The sequence below is a fragment of the Anomalospiza imberbis genome, chromosome 1, assembly GCF_031753505.1.
Source record: "Anomalospiza imberbis isolate Cuckoo-Finch-1a 21T00152 chromosome 1, ASM3175350v1, whole genome shotgun sequence".
Lineage (NCBI taxonomy): Eukaryota > Metazoa > Chordata > Aves > Passeriformes > Viduidae > Anomalospiza > Anomalospiza imberbis.
The window spans coordinates 129,530,208-129,550,370 of NC_089681.1; the positions used below are offsets into that span (position 1 = coordinate 129,530,208).

The following is a 20,163-nucleotide window of genomic DNA, read 5'->3' on the forward strand; positions in this document are numbered from 1 at the left end:
TACTCCCTTCCTTCCCCAGGAACTCATGGAAAGAGAATTAGGTTTCTTAATCAGTCTGATCCATTGAGACACATTTCAAACATCTTTCAAAATCCCAAGGTGTGCTACAGTTTCTCTGCCCTGCATTTAGGAGTCTGGATGAAGGAGAGATGCCTGTCCTGCTGTCTGGTGGCATGAGCAGTGCTGTAACTCATTAGCAATTTTCCTACTTTTGATACCACACAAGCTGGTACAGAAAATTGTTTCCCAGAAAATTGTGAGGTTTGGAGATGATTTTGGGGAGAGGAGGACAGCCTACAAAAGAAAGCAAGTCCAGGACTTGAAAATTCAGAAAATCTCAGCTTTTATGTGTTCTGGATTGAAAACAAAACCAGTGAGAGACTCTAAGTCAGAAATCAATTTATTAGGAAAAGTGAAAAAAGAAAACAAAATACATGCAATAATACAAAAGAAAAACCACTGACAGAGTCAGAATATAACCTTACACCCTTTTTGGTCAGGGTGTTGGTAGCCATCCAAATTGGAATGGCTGCAGTCATCCTGGAAATCTAGTGGAGAAGCCTGAGTCTGGTGTCCCCAAAACCCAGATTATATCCAGTTAGGAATGCCTGGCTCCTCCCTCTGGGCGGAGCATCTCGCAATGGGATGTTATAGCCCTTATCAGTGACATTCAATAGCCCATTATCAGCAGATGTCTCCCTAGAGGCAGAATTGGTTGTGAAAGAGATAAGGAAAAGTGCCCACTGAACACAAGACAACTGCCCTACAGATGGCAAATGGAATACATCTTGCTTTTCAATCTGGGACATTATGTCATCTGAGGAAAACAAGGGTTAATGATGCAAAAGCAATGTTCCAGCTACTAAGAAAATCAAAATCAAGGCTTATGCACAAAGTTCCAGGTCAAGGATTTTGACAGCATCAGGTCAAGAAATCTTCAATATGATCAATGTATCTAAATGTACCTCCTTAAAGATTTAGTAATAGATGTAAATAATTGTGGGATATTTAATGTAGGGGGGAAGACTCGGTAAAAAAAAACCAAAAACCTCAAAGTGGTGGTGAGGCAAAATCTTAAAAATCTTAGAAAATAATGTTGAGAGATATATCCTTTTACTGCAGCCCAAGTTAACAACACAGATGAAAAAGAAGGTTAAAAAGTGAATGATACCAAAGTCAAGAACTACACACACATTTAAAAAGTGGTATAACCCAATCCTAAGTTCAATTTATGGGTTGTTTTATACTGCTCTATTTAATTTGAAACATTATACATAAAGCGAAAGTTGAAATGTTACTGATTGAACCAGATTTCATCAACACCTGCTCACATTACATAAAGTTATTTAGATGACCTCAGGGCTCACTGGATTTTCCCAACAATCTTTCCATATCCTCCTTCTAAAAAGACAAAGGCAATTCATACAGAAAGTGTTTTTACACACAAGTAATGATAAAAGGAGTCACTGATGGAATATGGACAATGTGTTAGAGCTGCTTCTCACCCAAAAAGTGATTCACAAAGATTGGTAATGTCACAGAATACACACTAGCAAGTTCCAGTGATTCCTCAAAAATTTGGGGGAGAAAACATATAAAAATACGACAATTAATGTGTGATTTTCCCACTCATTGCTTCTGCCTGACCTTCCCTAGAGAGTCAAGGTTCAAACCAGTATTTATTTAGAATAGAGAAGTGAGGATTTGAGTGAATGAAAAACAACTGCAGGAACAGTAAGTTTTGAGGGGCAGTAAGGAATTTACTACTAATTCCTTCCTGACTACTACTCTTCACTTGAATTATCAAGTTCCTAGAAGAGAAGAAAATATTTGTGTCAGTTTTGAAAAACCAGAAGTTGGTTAAAAAATGAAGAGTAATTGTTAAATTATTTCTTCTGTTTCAGACTACAATTCTTCTTTCTTGGTGGAAAATGTAAATATGTTGGAAATATTAGTTGTTTAACTGCTTTTTCTAATTCTGACTGATACTTTCTTTGGTGATGAACCTAGGACATACACAGGTCACTAACCTGTGTCACACATAGTTCTAGAAAAGAGCTTATCTGCACCTGCCAGATTTCCTAGCCAAAACATCCTTCGCATGTCCAAGCAGCTGTTGCCAGATGCAGACAGACATTACAGCTACCACAGATCCCTCAAATATACCTCAGGGTTAAAATCTAGCAGGTCTGTTCAGTGCTTACTGATCCTTGCCCTTAGTCCATGGAGCTAACAGACTTGGAGATTTTCCAGTTTACTCTCTTTTCCTGACAGAAACCTCATTTTCAAACTCCATACAAATAATTTAAATGCATATCACTTCCCCAAAGTGCCAGAGCAGACATTAAGCAATGAATACTTTCTGAACTTTTCAAATTTGTTTCCAGTTTTTTTACTTAAATACCTAAACACTAGTTGGGCATCTGCGGAACTACCTGAAATGGGAAAAATTCTACCACAGAATCTGTACAGAGGATATTTTATTCGGATATTTTGCTCTCTTTATTCAGCTTTGCAAAGGACCGAGCCTGTGTGTTCATTAGTGCGGACTACAGCAGCCAGTGCTCACAGTGCCTATCTGAAAGAACTTAACACTAAAAAGGTATCTGGAAGGTAAAGAATGCCCTTTTTATGGTGCTTTAGTAACTTCTATTTTGCAAACTATCAGGCTGTTAATCTGAGCTTTTTACATGAAATACAAAACAGAAAATAGTCATCTGTAAGACTCTGTACAAATATTTTGATTAAGAAACTCCTTTTAAAAATCTGATTCTGATTCACATTCAGTGGAGAAAGGAAAATCCAACAGCCTGTGGTTACTCAATAAAGCAAATTCTAGCTACTCCATTACCAACTTAAAAACTTTGACAGATAGAAGAAAATGAAAGCTGAAAAAAACCAATGAACTGAACAGTAAGCAAACATTCCTCAGCATCCAACCAAGAGACTGCTTAAGCATGAGCTCCAAACAGCTGAGAAAAGCATGAGTTTAATATATAAAAGACAAAATTCTTTAACAAGAACGGATACAGTTTGCAAAATAGTTTTCAGGAACCCTTTCAGCTTTTAAGGCCCATTTTCTCAGCCTGAGATGGTATTGTTGTGTCTATGTTAGTTTTGATAAGGGAGACAGCTCTACTCCCATTGAAGTCCATGGAATACTCCCTTTGTCTTCAGGAGGAGCAGAGCTAGACAAAAAGCTACACAAAGATATCATGATAAAACAGTCTGGCAGGTACCATGATCTCATCTTATTTTCTTAACATTTCTGAAAAAAACTGTATGTTGGGGGGGAGAAAAATCTATGCAGCCATTTCTACTGATATACAATATGCCTTTTATACTAAAATACAGACCAGTGAATGGTTAGCAATATTAATAGCCAGGGGCTTGTTAAACTGCCTGGGATGAGAAGTTTGCCTGCAATTTTACCACTACAGGATGTCTTGGAGAAGACTAAGCATTTTGTAATGCTCATGTTTTATATGTGCATTCTTTAAGTCCCTGACAGGCAGAAGACCCTGTAGTCTTAATTTCAGATTAAATTTTATACAGTAAGTCTGAATGCTTTATTTATTTTTAAATCCATACTTTCTAAGGGTATGTAGTTTTTCTCAAAAATAAAATTACATGATGCAACTGAAATTGCATTCTGATTTTATGCAGTCCAACTAAGCATTAAAAATGAACCCTTTTATAATTCAACTTGCAATAGGAACATGTCTTTTTTACAAAAGCAGCTTGCAGTAAACCCCCAACCCCTCTTCATCCAGAAGACAAACTACTGCCCCATGTCAATAATGAACGCAGCTCATATCTACTGTGTTCTGTTAAATTGCTAAAATTGCCCAGATAAACCATTTGAGAGTATGTCAGGTTAAATTAATACAACATGACCTGATCACTTCCACAGCTGGGAAGAAAGAAGTTGGCATTCTTTAAATCCAGAGCTCAACCTGGAGATTATGCTAAATTGCTTCATTCATAGTCCACACTCCTCTGCACATGTCAGGAGGACAGCATTTGTCCCCTCTAGTGATAAACAAATTATACATGAAATCAATTCCACTTCACAATAATTTTCCCTATTGGGTATTATCTTTCCTCCTCTGCTCCCTCCAGTTAAACTTGCATCCTGTAACTTGCTAATGAGCTGGGGGCTTTCTGTTCCAGGTGGCACCCCCTGCCTCGAAGTCATGACATTTCCCATTTCGAATGCTGCTGGCATTTTTCGACAGCTCCTGCTAACCAGCCTTTTTGACCTGCACTAAGAGGAACTCATCTGATCGAATGCTCTAACCTGCCAATCACACCAGCAAATGATCTTCACAGTCACTCCCAAGGCAGGAGGGAAAAAAAAGGGAGAGTGAGAGAGGGGGAGCGAGAGAGGCAGCTCGGGAGAGTGATGGAGCAGGCAAGCAGGCAGCCTCTGCAGAGACCTAATGAGACTACTTTAAGTCTCTGAGACAGCTGAAACCTTGAAAAACTGGTGGGAAAATTAGGACAGAACTGAATGCCTGGTGCTGTTACTGCTTTCTTTACACCCTGAGACCATTTTGAAAGCAATACCTCTGAGATGTGCCATTTTCAAAAGAACAGAAGTTAATTTTACCATATAAATAGAAAACAGATATATTTTTCCCTGCCACTATCAATATGCAAACCTCATAATTCTGCTCTGCCAAATGGTGTTCTTTACAGAATTAATTAGGAGCTGGAAGCTCGTTAAATGAGTAGCTTCACCTAGGGATGATTATGAATATTTTTTGTTGTTGATGTAAGCCATAAATAGCACTTTTAACCTAATTTAAATGCTGGCAACATTTACACCTCTGTATCTACAAATGTTTGCACACAGCTACATAAAACAACAAATACAGTATCTGCAGAGTCTAGATGTCACTTCATGGGCTGAAACCAAGCAGAGTCATGATAATGACTCAGTTGTTTTGATTTCACTCCTTTTATCATGTTACAGATTACTCAGTGCTGAATCTTTCAAGCACACAAAGACAGATTTAATTGTATGGATTTTATTTCCCTTCAGACTATAAGCTAACTATAAGATTTTGATACACATGTAATGCACAGACTGAACAAGAAAGGTATTAAAAGCAATTGTAAAATAAAAATTTCAGGGAGAAAATTTAAATAAAAAGGCTGTGATTTTACTGTTACAATAAAAAAAGCCAGAAAATATAGTGCACAATTAGACTTTATATTAACATCAAAAGAGGGTTGCAGAAGTGGCTGTACAGAATTAGAATCTAGGTTACTAGTGGCAGAGAACGATCGCCCATAATTACTAATTCAAAATACATATATGGCCCAAAACAACATTAATAATTTATAACAGACCAAAAATTATGAAAATACTCAATTTTGTTTCCACTTCTTTAAGTATCCAAAGATGCTGTTCCAGGGCTATTCTTCTACATTAGATATCTTTATTAAATGAGAATTTAGTATTTTTTGAGTTTTCCTCTTGAGACTTAACAATTAACATTAGGAGGATGTGGGAAAAACATCCATCCTCATCCCTCTTATGGGGCAGAATAAATGAATATAATTTATTAGCTGAGTTGTAAACTATTGATACATTTTAAGGCAAGAATCTTCCCACAACTAGAGGTATTCAGTGCACATTTACTTTAATGGGTGCTGCCTTAATACCCAATTTTGCAGTGGTTGCTTTAGTTTGTTTATATCATGGAGATTCAGGCAATATAAGCTACAGATGAAAAATGGCACCACAAAGCTTGTCCTCCACAGAAAAGATTCTGGTATAAGGAGATACTAAATTTCATTTTTTGTTTGCAATTTGGCTGAAAGTAAAATGTTCTGTGAACTCTGAATGCTGCAAATTTTGCCTGAGAGGCAATGCCTCTCATTAGCTTTGCTGTCTCTCTGGGTTATGGGCTGTGTGTCAGCACTGGAAGCCTCTGCTTTGTCTGGAAGCCTCAGTTTCTCCCCTCCAGTGGTTCCACATTCCTCTTAGACAAAGCCTAACTGAGGAGTCACGTGAGGAAATAATCCTAAAGGAGAGGTGACTGTCCATGGGAGAGCAGGGAGAGTGGAGACCCGCTTTTGCCTCCCTCCCAGTCATTGTCATCTAGACATTGTCCTCGCCGCATTCAAATGTCATCCCAGACTATCAGCCCACTGGAACTCAAACGGCCTTTCATGCCTAGACACTTCTTAAGCATGAACAGACCACAAAGACTGTCTAGTGGGAATTGCTTGCTAACCTAATATTAATAATGCAATATAGTACACTTATGGCATAGAGGATTCCGCCTTTTGTCTCCTAAATTTATGAGCAAACAAACTGGAAAGACAGATAAACAGCACTGCAACTGAGCACATGAATTCATGCAAATATCATGAATATCTTTCCTACCGCATAAATGACTGTAAAATTACAAACCTCTACACTAAAAATTATTTGAAAATGAATCTTCACAGTGCTGAAGGCAAGTTATCATGCATTAGAAATGAACTGAAAATAGGCTCCATACTATGCCATAGTACAAGGAAATACAGTATTGTCCTTCGAAAAAGTTATCCATAATAGTAGTAATACTTTGTTTTTCTTCTGCCACCTCTGAAGCTGTTTGGCCATGACACATTACAATTTAAAAAGAATAATGTCAGTAAATATGTAGCCACTAGTTTCACACCGAATGACATAGAGTATATAACTGCAGGTAAAAAATCAGTATCTCCCTAGCAATGGAGGTTTGAAATACTTGTCCTACCAAGTGGAGTATGTAACAATAAAATATGAAGATCTCCCCTCTCTGTTCTTCTTCCTTTCTTTCCTTCTTCTTTCCTAAAGAGACTCCCATTATTTTAGAAATCCTGATCATGCCTACTTGTTTCAGTGTACTTATTTCCAGGCAGAGATGCTCTCCTGGGCTTTCAGTCTCCAGGATGGACAGGCTTTCATCAGAACTGGTGTTCAGCTTCCTTAGCGAGACCATCCTTCCCAATTCACTTTTCACACCTCTGTGCATTATGTTACTGACTCTTTTTATAAAGAAAAATCAAGAGACTGTGCATTCTACTACTTACAAGGAGTGCAATTAAGTGACTATTTCACAAGACAAGAGACAAGGTGACCTGTTACAGTCCTGACACAAAAACACCATTACACATATTGTCTAAGCCTTATGAGCTCCTTGATTGGGCAGTGGATTTCCTTTACTGGGGACCTGGGGACGGTTCCTTCATCCTCTGTCCCTACATGTCACTAAGGTCAGATGAGCAGTTTATACAAAAATTGCCTTGCACTGGACAGCTATTTGCTCAGTCCATTTCAGTCACTGTGCAGAGTCCAGAGCATATGGGGGGGCTTTCTTCATGGTTGAAGAGAGGGCAAAATTCAGTCTATGATTTTCATTTTATATCAATAAAAATAAGATAATAGATATCACAAAGAAAATGTAGACCAATGCCTGGAGTTTTTCCCCTGTGTGTTCTATTTAGGGTATATTCTAGCAGTGTGGTGATCTTATTCTTCAATATTACGTAAAGCACAGCTGGAACAGTCTCATTAAGCCCTTATGTTGTTAACATAAGAAAATAATGGCACGAAAACTACTAGAGAGCCAAAAATATCTTGGATTCTGCAGTTATCTTTCACAACTTAATGCTAATTTAACATTTTACAAAATTGATGTTACAATTTCAACTCTGATTAGTACTATCATTACTGGACTCAAACCCAAATTGCTTTCAGCTGCCCACCACAACTGCATCTTATTAGCCTTTTCAGGAAAGCCAATTTATGCAAATCCAGTATTAGTTAAATAATTAAACTGACCCTCAACATTCATGTATAGACACTGTCTGGCACTAAAAGATGCAAGAGAAATTTAAACCTCCCATCTTCAGTGCTTAGGCTTCCATCTTTTCAACTGCAGCAGCACAATGACTGTTTATACACATCTATCTGAATCATCTGTTAAAAAAATGCTTTAAAAATTAAACTGGTTACTGCTATGCTTTTATAGCTCTGCTTTTCTTTCCCAATCTGGTTTTACACTGAATTTTGAGATTTCACACATATAAAGCACTACTGGCTACTTTGAGCTTTTGATTAAATCAACAGTGACAAAATCTGGTTGATATGCAGTCTCTCAGTCTAGAACTTCTCTTTTATGCAGACCTTTCTCCACTGTAATTACTACAGTTTTATCCCCTGAAGCTGAAGAGATGAAGACTTAGATGCACAGTATATGGTTTTCCACAGTGTTTTAGCAACACTGGGGTACCCAGAACAGAATAAATGCAGGGGAGTAGTGAATGAAAATTACTTTTCAATGCTGACTACTGGACACACACACTGCTGGACTACAGCTTCCCTGTGGCTTTACTAGGGCAAGGCAGGCAAAAATTATGTTCCCACACAGCAGGGCTGAATAGACACTCTTGAACAATTTATAAATGTAAAACTGAGGATGACAAACAAAAATGAAACTATTTGGATAAGGATGCAACAACAGCCACCTCTCTAGCTAGCAAAGAGAAAAAGGTAATTTTCCATAATGATTCTGTGCTGCTGAACACACCCAGTCATAAGTAACCAAATAACCAGCACTTTTTGCCATTGTAGTGGTAACTGTCATCACTGCAGCTTTATTCTGTTTTACACAGCTGAGCTGGCCCGAATGACGCCATCCTCCCTGAGATTGGCTGGGCTGGTGTCAGTTGCTGGCTTAAATGGACACAGAAGAAAGAATTCAGCACCCTGCGATTGACATTCAGGATTGCTCGGATGCATGTGCATGTGGTGAAGCAATACAAATAAAGGCCACTTTTTGTTTTGCTTCAGTGAATTGTCAAAGAGATTTAGAAAGCCAGGGGATCTCATTATGGTAATACAGGTTAAATACTTTAAAAGCATATGGTGTTACCATCCTGAATGAAGCTGTCCCTGCTGGCTCCAGGAAGCAGACAATAGGCCAGAAACACATCTCGTGTCTCTGGCCCACCAATGGGAACTGGGGATTATAAATCACCACAAGAAAACATCACGTGCTATCTGGTATCAGGTAATGCCTTGTCTTTTCAATTACTATTTGACTCATCCTTTCCAGAGAGGAACAAGCTTTAGCCATGTATTCCACTAGCCAAATGAAAACAGAGCTCTAGAGTTTCTTAGGGTCCCTTCTTGTCTCAATAAAACAGATCTGTAAAGATGGATGACTTTATATATACAGTATAACTCAACAAGACATGTAGAGATGAGGAATGCTTCCACAGAGATGCTTCCTCCCCATGGAGAAAAAAATATCAATGGAAACTATCAGGCACAAAATAAAAGCATTTTGCTTTATCACAAGACTTTAAAGATCCATAGCTATGGTCAAAAGGCCCGATCTATTTCAGTGCTGACAGGTTTTTCTCTGTGTGGTGATGCTCATTACCACATATTTGCTAATTTTCTCCAGTAGAGAGCAGCCTCAGCATTGACCTTGCTAACTCCAAATGTCAGGTTTTTCCCCATGGGCACTGGAATAAATGTGCTGTCTCTTCTTGGAGCGCAAGACAATGACACAGTGTGGTCTACAAAGACCCCATTAGTAGTCCAAGTCTGACAGATGTTATCTAAGTTTTCAGAAACATGTCCTAGGCTACTGCTTTTTCAAGTGGTAAGTTGATTTGTGAGTTGTAGACAGGCAGCTGAAGCACTACAGTATTTTAAAGACAGAAGAAATTGTCAGAGATGCTCCAGTTTCTGAGGGCTTAAGACAAGCTCTAATCAATGATGGAGCCAATTACAAATGTACTGACTTTAGTCCCTCTCCTTCATCAATCTGCCAGAGACTGCTGCTCCCAAAAGTTAGCAGATGATGTCTCAGCCATTCCTCCCCTAATCTTTTTGCCTTCCAAACCCTAAAGAAAAGTGGATTTAATTCATTGGGTGCACTATCAGGGCAGTAACATCTGGCAAGTGTGTGAGAGAACAGCAAGAGGTGATAACTTCTTATCACAGAAAGATTTGGCACATCTTTATTGGGTCTCTCGATTTTATTTCCTATTTAATCCCCAAAACGGGGAGGGGAGGGGAGGGGAGGGGAGGGGAGGGGAGGGGAGGGGAGGGGAGGGGAGGGGAGGGGAGGGGAGGGGAGGGGAGGGGAGGGGAGGGGAGGGGAGGGGAGGAAGGAAGGAAGGAAGGAAGGAAGGAAGGAAGGAAGGAAGGAAGGAAGGAAGGAAGGAAGGAAGGAAGGAAGGAAGGAAGGAAGGAAGGAAGGAAGGAAGGAAGGAAGGAAGGAAGGAAGGAAGGAAGGAAGGAAGGAAGGAAGGAAGGAAGGAAGGAAGGAAGGAAGGAAGGAAGGAAGGAAGGAAGGAAGGAAGGAAGGAAGGAAGGAAGGAAGGAAGGAAGGAAGGAAGGAAGGAAGGAAGGAAGGAAGGAAGGAAGGAAGGAAGGAAGGAAGGAAGGAAGGAAGGAAGGAAGGAAGGAAGGAAGGAAGGAAGGAAGGAAGGAAGGAAGGAAGGAAGGAAGGAAGGAAGGAAGGAAGGAAGGAAGGAAGGAAGGAAGGAAGGAAGGAAGGAAGGAAGGAAGGAAGGAAGGAAGGAAGGAAGGAAGGAAGGAAGGAAGGAAGGAAGGAAGGAAGGAAGGAAGGAAGGAAGGGAGGGAGGGAGGGAGGGAGGGAGGGAGGGAGGGAGGGAGGGAGGGAGGGAGGGAGGGAGGGAGGGAGGGAGGGAGGGAGGGAGGATGTGGTTGAAGATAGTTCCTTGTTCATGTTTCTTTGTGTGTTTCTCTAATAAATTCCTTTACAATGTATAAATGCATAAAAATATATAAAAAATAAAACCTTTCCTTTACACACATGTTAGAGGATTTAGTGAGCAACTATCTACAGATTTTTCTCTTTCACAGCTTCCTGAATGATACTGGAACACTTCAAAATTCCAGCCCTTTCTAACTTCTCTACCACCTCTATATATGCATAAAGTCAACCCACGAAGTTGAGTGAAACACATTTGTGCCTACCTTGTCCAGGAGACAAGCTACAAAAATTTCTTTGCTATGTTTATTGGGGTTTTTTTAATAATCAGATCTATTTCCTTGCAATATTTACCTCTTCTAATTTTTCTTTATCCCACTAGTTGGGATGTTATGTGATCATGCTTGTTGACACTTTAACATCTTGTACTGGATTTTAACATCCTCCATCTCTTTAACTCTACTTGCCTTGTTTACCTGTTAACTTTATGGCCCTGGGGAGTTACTGCTATCTTTCCTTTTGCTATTCATGCATCTTTTTGCTTCACTGAGCCTTGTGAATGGAGACTTTGAGAGAGTATATTGTAATAAATACCCCTTCCCTAATGCTACACTCCTGCTGACTGCAGCTCTAGTCTTCTGCTAGAGTAACTGACTCATAACTTATCCATTTTATTGACTGAACATCCTACTTGCCAGTCACTACTCTACTGCTTAAAATCACAACCACCTGCCATTCACCAGATCTTCTTTTCCCATTACCAAAACTGCAGTCTCTTTTCCCAACTCCTTTCATTTTCCACACTGACTCACACCTCTACTTGCTTGGTAGTCTCATCCCTTTAAATGTTTCCACCCATTCTAATAATTCCTCACTCAAATACATTCCCATGTCAGTTCTCCTGCTTCCCTATGAATTTTAGTTTCATCTCATTAATCCCCAGCTCTCCACATGGTATAAGGACCTGTTTGGTCCTAATACTTTTCCACCATTACCTGCTGGTCCCCATCTCATGGCACAAGTCAAATACTACAGCAGGGAGCTGATATTTTATTGCACTGTAAGCACCTAACAGAACAAAGTCCCAAGCCACAGTGGAAAAATGCAATAGATAATGTACACTTTACAATATTTGCTAAGTGGTTTCAGACCTTTCACAATGAACCATGCTATTCTGTATTAAAACTGTGGTTGAGCAGCCATAACGCCACAGTGATGTACGTAAAGGGTACATTTGGTTTTCTCTTTCTGTTCACATATAAAAGTTTAAAGCAGTAATTTGTACCTGCTCAAATACATATTCAGTAAGAATGATCCAATGGTTCTTTTGTACTATTTTACATGCTCATTTGCAGAAACCTTCCATTGCATATTTTATAAGTGAAAAATTGCGTTTATTTGGAAGCAACAGAAAGGAGATTTTGTGCATGAAAACTGAGATTCTGTACATGAGAACTGAGATTCTGTACATAAGCTTCTACACAAAAGGTCTTTAGCACAGATGGGCACATTCTAAATATACTTTAGATGGATGATATGTCACGTTAGAACAGACAAGGCTGAAGAGATGTCTTCAGGGACACAGCCCCAGGAAAAAGTAGGGATTAGCTTGTCAATAAGGATGTAAACAGACTGCTCTGAGGCAGCCTCATTTCTGACATTAGAGAATCTTAAATGGTTTGTTGGCGAAGAGCTTGTGCAAAAACTGGGGCAGGCTGTCAGCACCGAAATCTATTAATTTCAGTTTTTCAGTAGTTACTGCCTGTCAGGCAAAGACTCTACAACACTACAGGGTTAAAAACCCCAGTTTTACATAAGCATACAACAGTAAACCCAAGTGTAATTCATTAGAGAAAGTTATATCTGATATTGTAAAAAGCAGACTTAGCTAAATCTAAACATCATGTGAATATCAACTACATTTATGGGAGACCATATCTTCAAATAGGTATATGAGCAGCATGTGCATTTATCTCAGCTTCTAGAACTTCTGTAACAAACTGTTAAAATCGACTCAACATGCAAAAGCAACCGTGTCTTTAAAAACAAACAAGAAAAAACAAGGCAGGCCTTGATTTTTTGAATGAAAAGAATCTGCTTTTAAAGTATTTTGTTAAACCCTGTGGTGTGAAACAATTTAGAGAAGCGTAAGAAGCAAAGCAGCTATATAAGGAAATATTGCTAATCTGGAAGAGTCTGCCAAGTGTTAAATCCCCCTGAGCAAACACTGGACTGGTGTACACGGGCAGAAGACAATGCCATGATATAACTCCACCATCCCCTTGCTGTAATTTGGCAAGTAGCCTCTCTATTCACCTGACCTTCTCAAGTTCTGCTCTTAAAATACCATTAAGTCATATTATACACTATTTCACTGCTAAATAACAACGGTTGAACAAAACTAGTATTAGATAATCCAGTGATACAGATCATAATCATTAACATGACAGCATCTCTTTATCAAGAACATCCTTCTGCTACCAAGACTACCAACCTACTAAATAACAGAATCTTAGAATGGTTAGGGTTGTGAGGGAACTTAAATCATAGAATCATAGGATTTCTCCTCCTTGCCCCAAAATTTAACAACAGAACTCACTAGAGGTATTTTCTCGCTTCCTATTTTACCAGGGGTAAAAAAGTATCAGTCCAAATTAAAGGCAAACTATTATTTAATATACTAACACCAACTTCTGCAATGTTTTGAACCTGTCAGTGACACTCATTCCTGAGTACTTAGACTCATCATATGGACTGTAAAACTGCAAAAACAGAGTATCAGCCTGCATATGGACATGCAGTTGAGTTTTGTATTTTGTTTCTCTAAAGATAACTAAAGAGCATTTTCAAAGATCTCCTTTCCAATAATCGAGTCTTACCTGCATTATCAGTTGTGAACATACATAGGTATTCTTCAATGTTTGCTGTTTGATACACCTTTGCCATAACTATTGTTTTTTCCAAAGGCTCTCATGCTTTCTCCAGTCTCTGGCTGCAATCTTACATTCGGTACAGTAAAAATAGAAGACACTGTAAAAAAGAGTGTCAGTTCAGAAACTTTGATTTCTTTTTGCAGCAAAAGCAGTTATTTAAAAATAATTAATATATATGGCAAGCACAACACATTTAATACATATACCACTTATTTCTGCAAGTAAGCACTGCACAAAATCTGAATGGAAAGAAGCTGAAAGCATTATGATGGAAATTGTATGGTGCAAACATTCTTAGCTGCATGCATCTTGAAAAAAACCTGTTTCCAGATTGTATGTGTTTATTTGTCCTCTACACCACCATACAATGAATAACTTCCACTTTCAAATTTCTGCTGAGAGAACTTAGAAATGGGAAGGGAACACATGCAGCAAAGGTTTTTCAACAATTTGATAACACATATTACATCTATAGAATCTTGATATCAGTAGAACTGAACTATCTTGGCTTTCTTTTTTGAATTACTAAAGGCAACTAGGCTTGTTAAAAATATCCCAACAACTAAAACATCTTTTATGTGAAGCAATCTACTTTTGCATGAGCTAGAAAAACCTTGACGACTTCCATGTCACACCAGGCAACTAGTTGTTAGGAGACATGATGATAATAATCACAGCAGTCAAAATGTAAATGGTTAAGAACTAACATATTCATAACATGAAAACTCATTTTTATTTAGGATGCCTCAATCTGATGGGGAAAAAATCAATGACTTTTAATACCTCCTGAAAACAAGCCTCCATATAACAATATCCTCACAAGAGCTGCCACAGTGTGATTCCATAAGGACATGCTAAAGAACTAATCAGGGCCATAAGAGTTTTATTTTTTGCACTAACAGTTGGCATACCTGTAAGTTTCTGGAACTACTTTTTTCATCTCTATGTCTTTAAGAGACCTGGTTATTGCTTTAGGCACAGACCTTCCCACTGTAGTTTGACATCTGAACTTGCATTTCTTATTCTGCTATCCTTGGTAACACACATTGTTAATGGCAGATTTTTTATGCAAATAAATGAATACTTGCTCTCAAATATAAAAGTAGAAAAGTGGGGGGAATGATTATTTTTTAACAATCAGTAAAATAACCAGTACACATATTTAGTATTGATCTATGGATTACTGCTCAATTTTCAGATTAATGAAAGCTATGATGCACCATAAATTGCATTGTATTCCTAGACAAGGTGTTTTTAGCAGAACTAGGTTACCCTTACCTTTTTAATCTGCTATTTTCAAAAACTGAAAGTGGCTACCTTTTAGACAGAGCTTATCCGGAAATTGAAATTCCAACCCAACTGAAATTATGCCTTGGCTTGAAACTAAACCAAGAAAAAAAAGCAAAATTGTTCTTCTCATATAAACTAACTTTGCATATGTTTTTAAAATAAACCCCATTAAAAAATGAACTGTAAAGTATTACATAGAATACAAATACCTAGTACTAATGGTCAAAACCAGAATAGGAAGTCAAACACTTCATTTTTACTTTTTCAGTGTAGGTAGAGTCACCATACTTTTGTGAAATATTGTGATTCCAAGGAATCAATTTTCTGATGGAAAATCATTTTACTGATTCATCCCATTTGCTTTTCTACCCACATATGAGTCTTTCCCTCATTTTAAGTGCTAAATTCCCAAATTTACAATTCAGCATTAGAACCAAATTGGACAAAATATATTCCATGATGAATACTACTCACTACAGAGATTTGCAAAATCACTGGCGGTGTCCAAATTAGAAAGCACTAATTTTGTTTCTACATAAAGACTCAATATCTTTATAACTATTTTTAATTAACTATCAATAGTGTTTCTTGATGTAAAATAGAGAAATAGAATCACAAAAACTGGTAATTTCACTATACAGTAAACATTATCCCAACTCTCCAAAGTATATGACTTCTTTGTTTTGTAAATATGTTTACAAGTATATCCAAGTCAAACTAAATAGAAATGATTGTAGTATTTGATACTGGGATTGTCCTTTTTTGCATCTGGATTTATGCTTCATAATGATTATCTACTAGACACAGAAATAGTCTTTCTGTAACTCAAAATTTTACTGGAGGCATTTAGAAGAACCTTGCTTTAAAATATAATGATTTTTCATCTTTATTCTCCCCCCTTCAAAAGGTTTCACTGCTCCTGATGTTTAACGTTATGCAAAGACGTGTTTCTGCCAATGAATATCGCCTTATGGTTATGCTTCTGCAAATAACCTGCTGTGAGCTGATAAAAGGATTAATGCAGCCAAAATTCTTAATCTGTGAAATTACAAATTAAATTCTCATATTAAAAATACCACCCTGAGGTATTTTTTGTGGTTTTAATTCCCCTCTGGTGTTCTGCATACATTGTGCTTGTTAATGACTAGGACAAGACTGTCTCTGTTGGCAGCCTGCTGCAGAGTGATAATGTGTAGGCATTTACTTCACTGATAGAGCTGGATTTAACCACTGACTGATAAACTAAGTGGCAAGTGGGTAATAAGTCTATATTAACAGAAAAGTGCTACTGCAGAATTCAGAATTCAAAATCCTCGCTAGACTAAATCACACAGTCATAAGGATTGAGATGTCACCACTGCAGAGTGATTTTTGTTTTCCATTTGGTGAAAATTTGATAAATGAACTGGCATTCTTGATGTTTCATTAGTGCTGAAGAAAAGAATCTCTGCATCAGTTTCTGCAAAGGCAGACTTTCAACAGCAGCCACTGAACATTTAAATTTTCTGCTTATCAAATACCACAGTCAGCAAACTGAGTGGTGGGTCATCATGGCAGAGGAGGAAACTGGGAATCTTTCCGCAGAGCCAGAACACAGTCTATGATAGTGATGGACAGAAATCATTGGTGATATTTTGGTTTTAATTTTCATATTCTACAAATGGGAGAGTGGTCTTCAAAGCAGGGCTGGGAGTAGGGTACTTGGACAGCCAAGGCACAGAACCAGCTCAAAATGTGACTACTACAGCTGTTGAGGATGGAAAAGATAAAAAGTTTTTGTACTGTCACTACTGTAAACAGATTCTATTGTGGATGAATATTCAAAAAGAGAGCTTAGTTTTTAGAAGCAAACTTTTAAATCATCCATAGTTACACACCCATGTTCCATTGTTGCATCTCTGAACTTTCTGCCTTGAGATACTGGATATAGATCTTTTGCTAATGGATGCATGTTTGAAAACAGAAAAGAATATACAATGCTGTAATGCAAGCATGTGTCTCTTCACCATATTGAGTTAAAACAAAATGCTGACTGCTATTCCCTTGTGAAACCTTTCTATAATAACAGAACTTTCTCTGAATAAAAAATACCATTCATTACACTATTTTTTTCCCTAGAATAAATAGTTGTATGCTTTTAACACTGAAAACCACATGCAGACATACAATATAAATGATTTAAAATTACTAAAAAGATAACTGACAGCATACACAATGATAGGAACATTTCTGCCAAGTCAACTGGAATGCATTCTGTTTAATAAAGGAATTAAAAGGATGTATGAAAATAGTGAAAGCATTCTTAGTTAAGAATATCATCCTCTTCATACACAGTCTAATTCAGCAAATTAACTGATTGTTTACTTTGTGTTTCCCAGACTTCTAAATGACGAGTCCTTTCTTGAAGGTTACTGTTATAACACAAAAAATCTGTGAATCAAAAGCAGCTGGATTTTTATCCTGTGTGCTGCAGCTAGTTAAGAAGTACTGTATGTTATAAGTGAAAAGCACTAAATATGTAAATTGCATTTTTCCTTTTGCTTTATGACAATTCAGAGAATTCTATTGGCTCCACACATAATCAAATACAAAGATAGCAGGCTGCAGACTGCAGAGCAGAGATAGCAAAAAAAAAAAAAATCCATTTTGTCCTGTGTCAAGCTAACTATGTAATTTCAATCTACACAATTGCAGTCACGTATTTAGTGTGTGGCTGTGTGTGTCCATGAGGCTGTCTGTATGTGGGGGTTAGCATACACACATGCATGTGTCTGAACTAGAATCTTTGTTTCTAATCCACGTGGAGGTGGTTATACTCACTATCAGTTAACTCCCATAGCCGTGGGGGCAGATCACTGAAGTACTCATGGCTCAGAGCTGCCTGTGCTGACAATCTGTTCTTTGGGAAACACTGGAGTAGTTTGGAGGCTAGATCTTCTGCATGGTTCACACAGCTCAGCCTGAAAAACAAACAAGAAGGTTTTTCTGGAAAACAGTATCATTATTTTGTTTACTAATTCCATCTCCAGTCAGTACAGTTGAAACACCAAGTCTTAATAGCCAGAAGTGCTACCAGGAAAAGTGTTCCTTAGGTTAGGGAGTTGATTAATTATTTCTGTATTGACAGATCAAAATTCCTATAAATTTTACAACTACAGAGCATATAATACACCATATCACATATGTCCTGCCTAGTATGCTAAAGCATCATGAGCAACAGCTCGAAAGCATCTTGAAAGCAACTGTTTTGATTCATCCATTTACATTTTATTGAGCAAACTGACAAACTGAAAATTTACAGTGCTGGAAACAAATGCTTATTACCATCTGAACACATTAAATCCTAGCTTACAATAACAGCAACATTCACTTCACAACTTTGAGAAGTATAAAATTTTAAAATCCAGTGATACTTAACATGCAACACATTCATCATGTTTCACAAAGACATTTGTCTTTCAGGAAGTACTGACTTCTTGTTCATGTATTCACATGGCAGGGAATTGACTCCTCATTAAGTGTTAATGTAATGCAAACATTAAATTTAAGTGAGTTTTCTTTTCTAAACTTCCTACAGAAACTGAGAAAACTTACTGTTTCACTGGGAACTAAATCCTCGGGAATATTATAAGAAAATATAATCTAAAAAGTAATAGATTTGAAGTGGAGACAGTAAATTGGTAATCAGCAAGTTGTGGCCTGGGTCTAGTAATCTACAGCTGCTGCCTAAATTTCCAAAGCTACCAAGCTTTTTGTAATATGCAGTCAAAAAAATACATGCTCAATCTTGTTGACATCATGTTGCTATTATTACTAGGAAACTTCATAAATTCAACCGTGCCTTTGCTCAGTAAAGATGTCTCACTAGGTAAATGCCAAATTCTATAAAAGGTTTTTTCAATGCACTGGTTTTCCAAAACCAGTAGATAGTAGACTGCAGTCCAAAATAACTCAGCATTTGAAAAAGGTTATATTATCCTCTAAAATCAATAATCCTGCAGGATGTTTCATGCAAATATTCATTTTTTTCAGCTCAAGCTGACTTTCCAGAAAAAAATTCAAGAAGATGGATTAAACTCTTTTATTGGGCTGACATGACATGATTGATATGAAACAGTAGAGCCATAGCTGAAATCAACAAAGAACAGACAATGCTGAAAACACTAAATAAATAAAAAAGCTTACTAAAGTGAGAAATTTAAGTTACAAATGTCATAGACACAACTTCTTGTCCATGTCCATACCATTGTCAGTGTGAAAAAAAAACTAATTTTAGATATTAATTTTAAATTTAAAAAAAAATAGTCAAAAGCATCCATCCTAAATTATGTACTCGAATATGCATGATATGCTGATATCTGCAATCATTCAAGAAGTATGCCACTGGCTGTCTTTTTAATTTCTAGCAACTGTATGCTACATGGAAAGATGCTTATCTGATCTCTTCCTGAGAACTGGCAGAATATATGTCCAGAAAGTACTCAAGGATGAATTGCTTAGGAGTGCTGACTACTTTAAGGCATTGTATCTCATCACTCATAATCTTATTGAAATCCCAGGATTAGATTTCAAAATTGCTATTTCAGGTTAAACAGATGCTGAACTCCAGTTTTCCTGATGGGCAAATTTTTTTCTGTTTTCATTTTCAGTTTGCAACAAAAGAAAAACACCTTGAAGGAAAGACTCGTTGCTTATAAATTACACCATAAATTAGAATAATTCCAGACTATTTAAACTATCAGACTGTTGAAAATGTTCAGCAAACTGTTGTGACCATTACAGATAATTTAATTACAGAACACAGCAAAATACCAAGACAAAACGTTATTATTAACAAAGAAAAGGAAAAGGAGGGGCAAATATTCAAGAAGAATTGGTATTAATTCTTCTACACATCCAAAATTTCCATGGAATGGTGATTATATTGAGTCTGTGATGCCTGAGTCCTAATGCCCCCTGCACCAACAAATTGTTCAGAGATTCTGTCAAACCATTTCACCAATGTCATTTTTCCCCACAGAGGTAGCTGCAAGATTTTAGGAACTATAGTAAACCTGCTCTGTCTTGAATGGGAACTACTGTTAATTCAGAAAAGAGCAGTCACTTAAGTAGCGAAATATTACCCTCCAATATACAAATTACACCATTCCTTAGCTGATCTATACATATAGTGGAGATGCTAATTAGGTAAGGAAAAGCAAAGC

The 20,163-nt window shown here is 37.4% G+C and overlaps 1 protein-coding gene across 6 annotated transcripts in view; it reads right to left on the minus strand.

The window, feature by feature from the left end:
- CDK14 (cyclin dependent kinase 14) overlaps window positions 1-20,163 on the minus strand; it is a 384,029-nt gene that overhangs the window by 121,346 nt on the left and 242,520 nt on the right. For all 6 annotated transcript variants that reach the window (XR_011005641.1, XM_068211387.1, XM_068211377.1 and 3 more), the window contains 2 exons: window positions 17,780-17,919; window positions 13,616-13,766 (listed from right to left, as the gene is read on the minus strand). Coding sequence is in view for 5 of the 6 variants with exons in the window: in XM_068211387.1 (XP_068067488.1) it covers window positions 13,651-13,766; window positions 17,780-17,919 (256 nt within the window). In the remaining variant the exon portion in view is untranslated. The remainder of the gene's footprint in view (window positions 1-13,615; window positions 13,767-17,779; window positions 17,920-20,163) is intronic.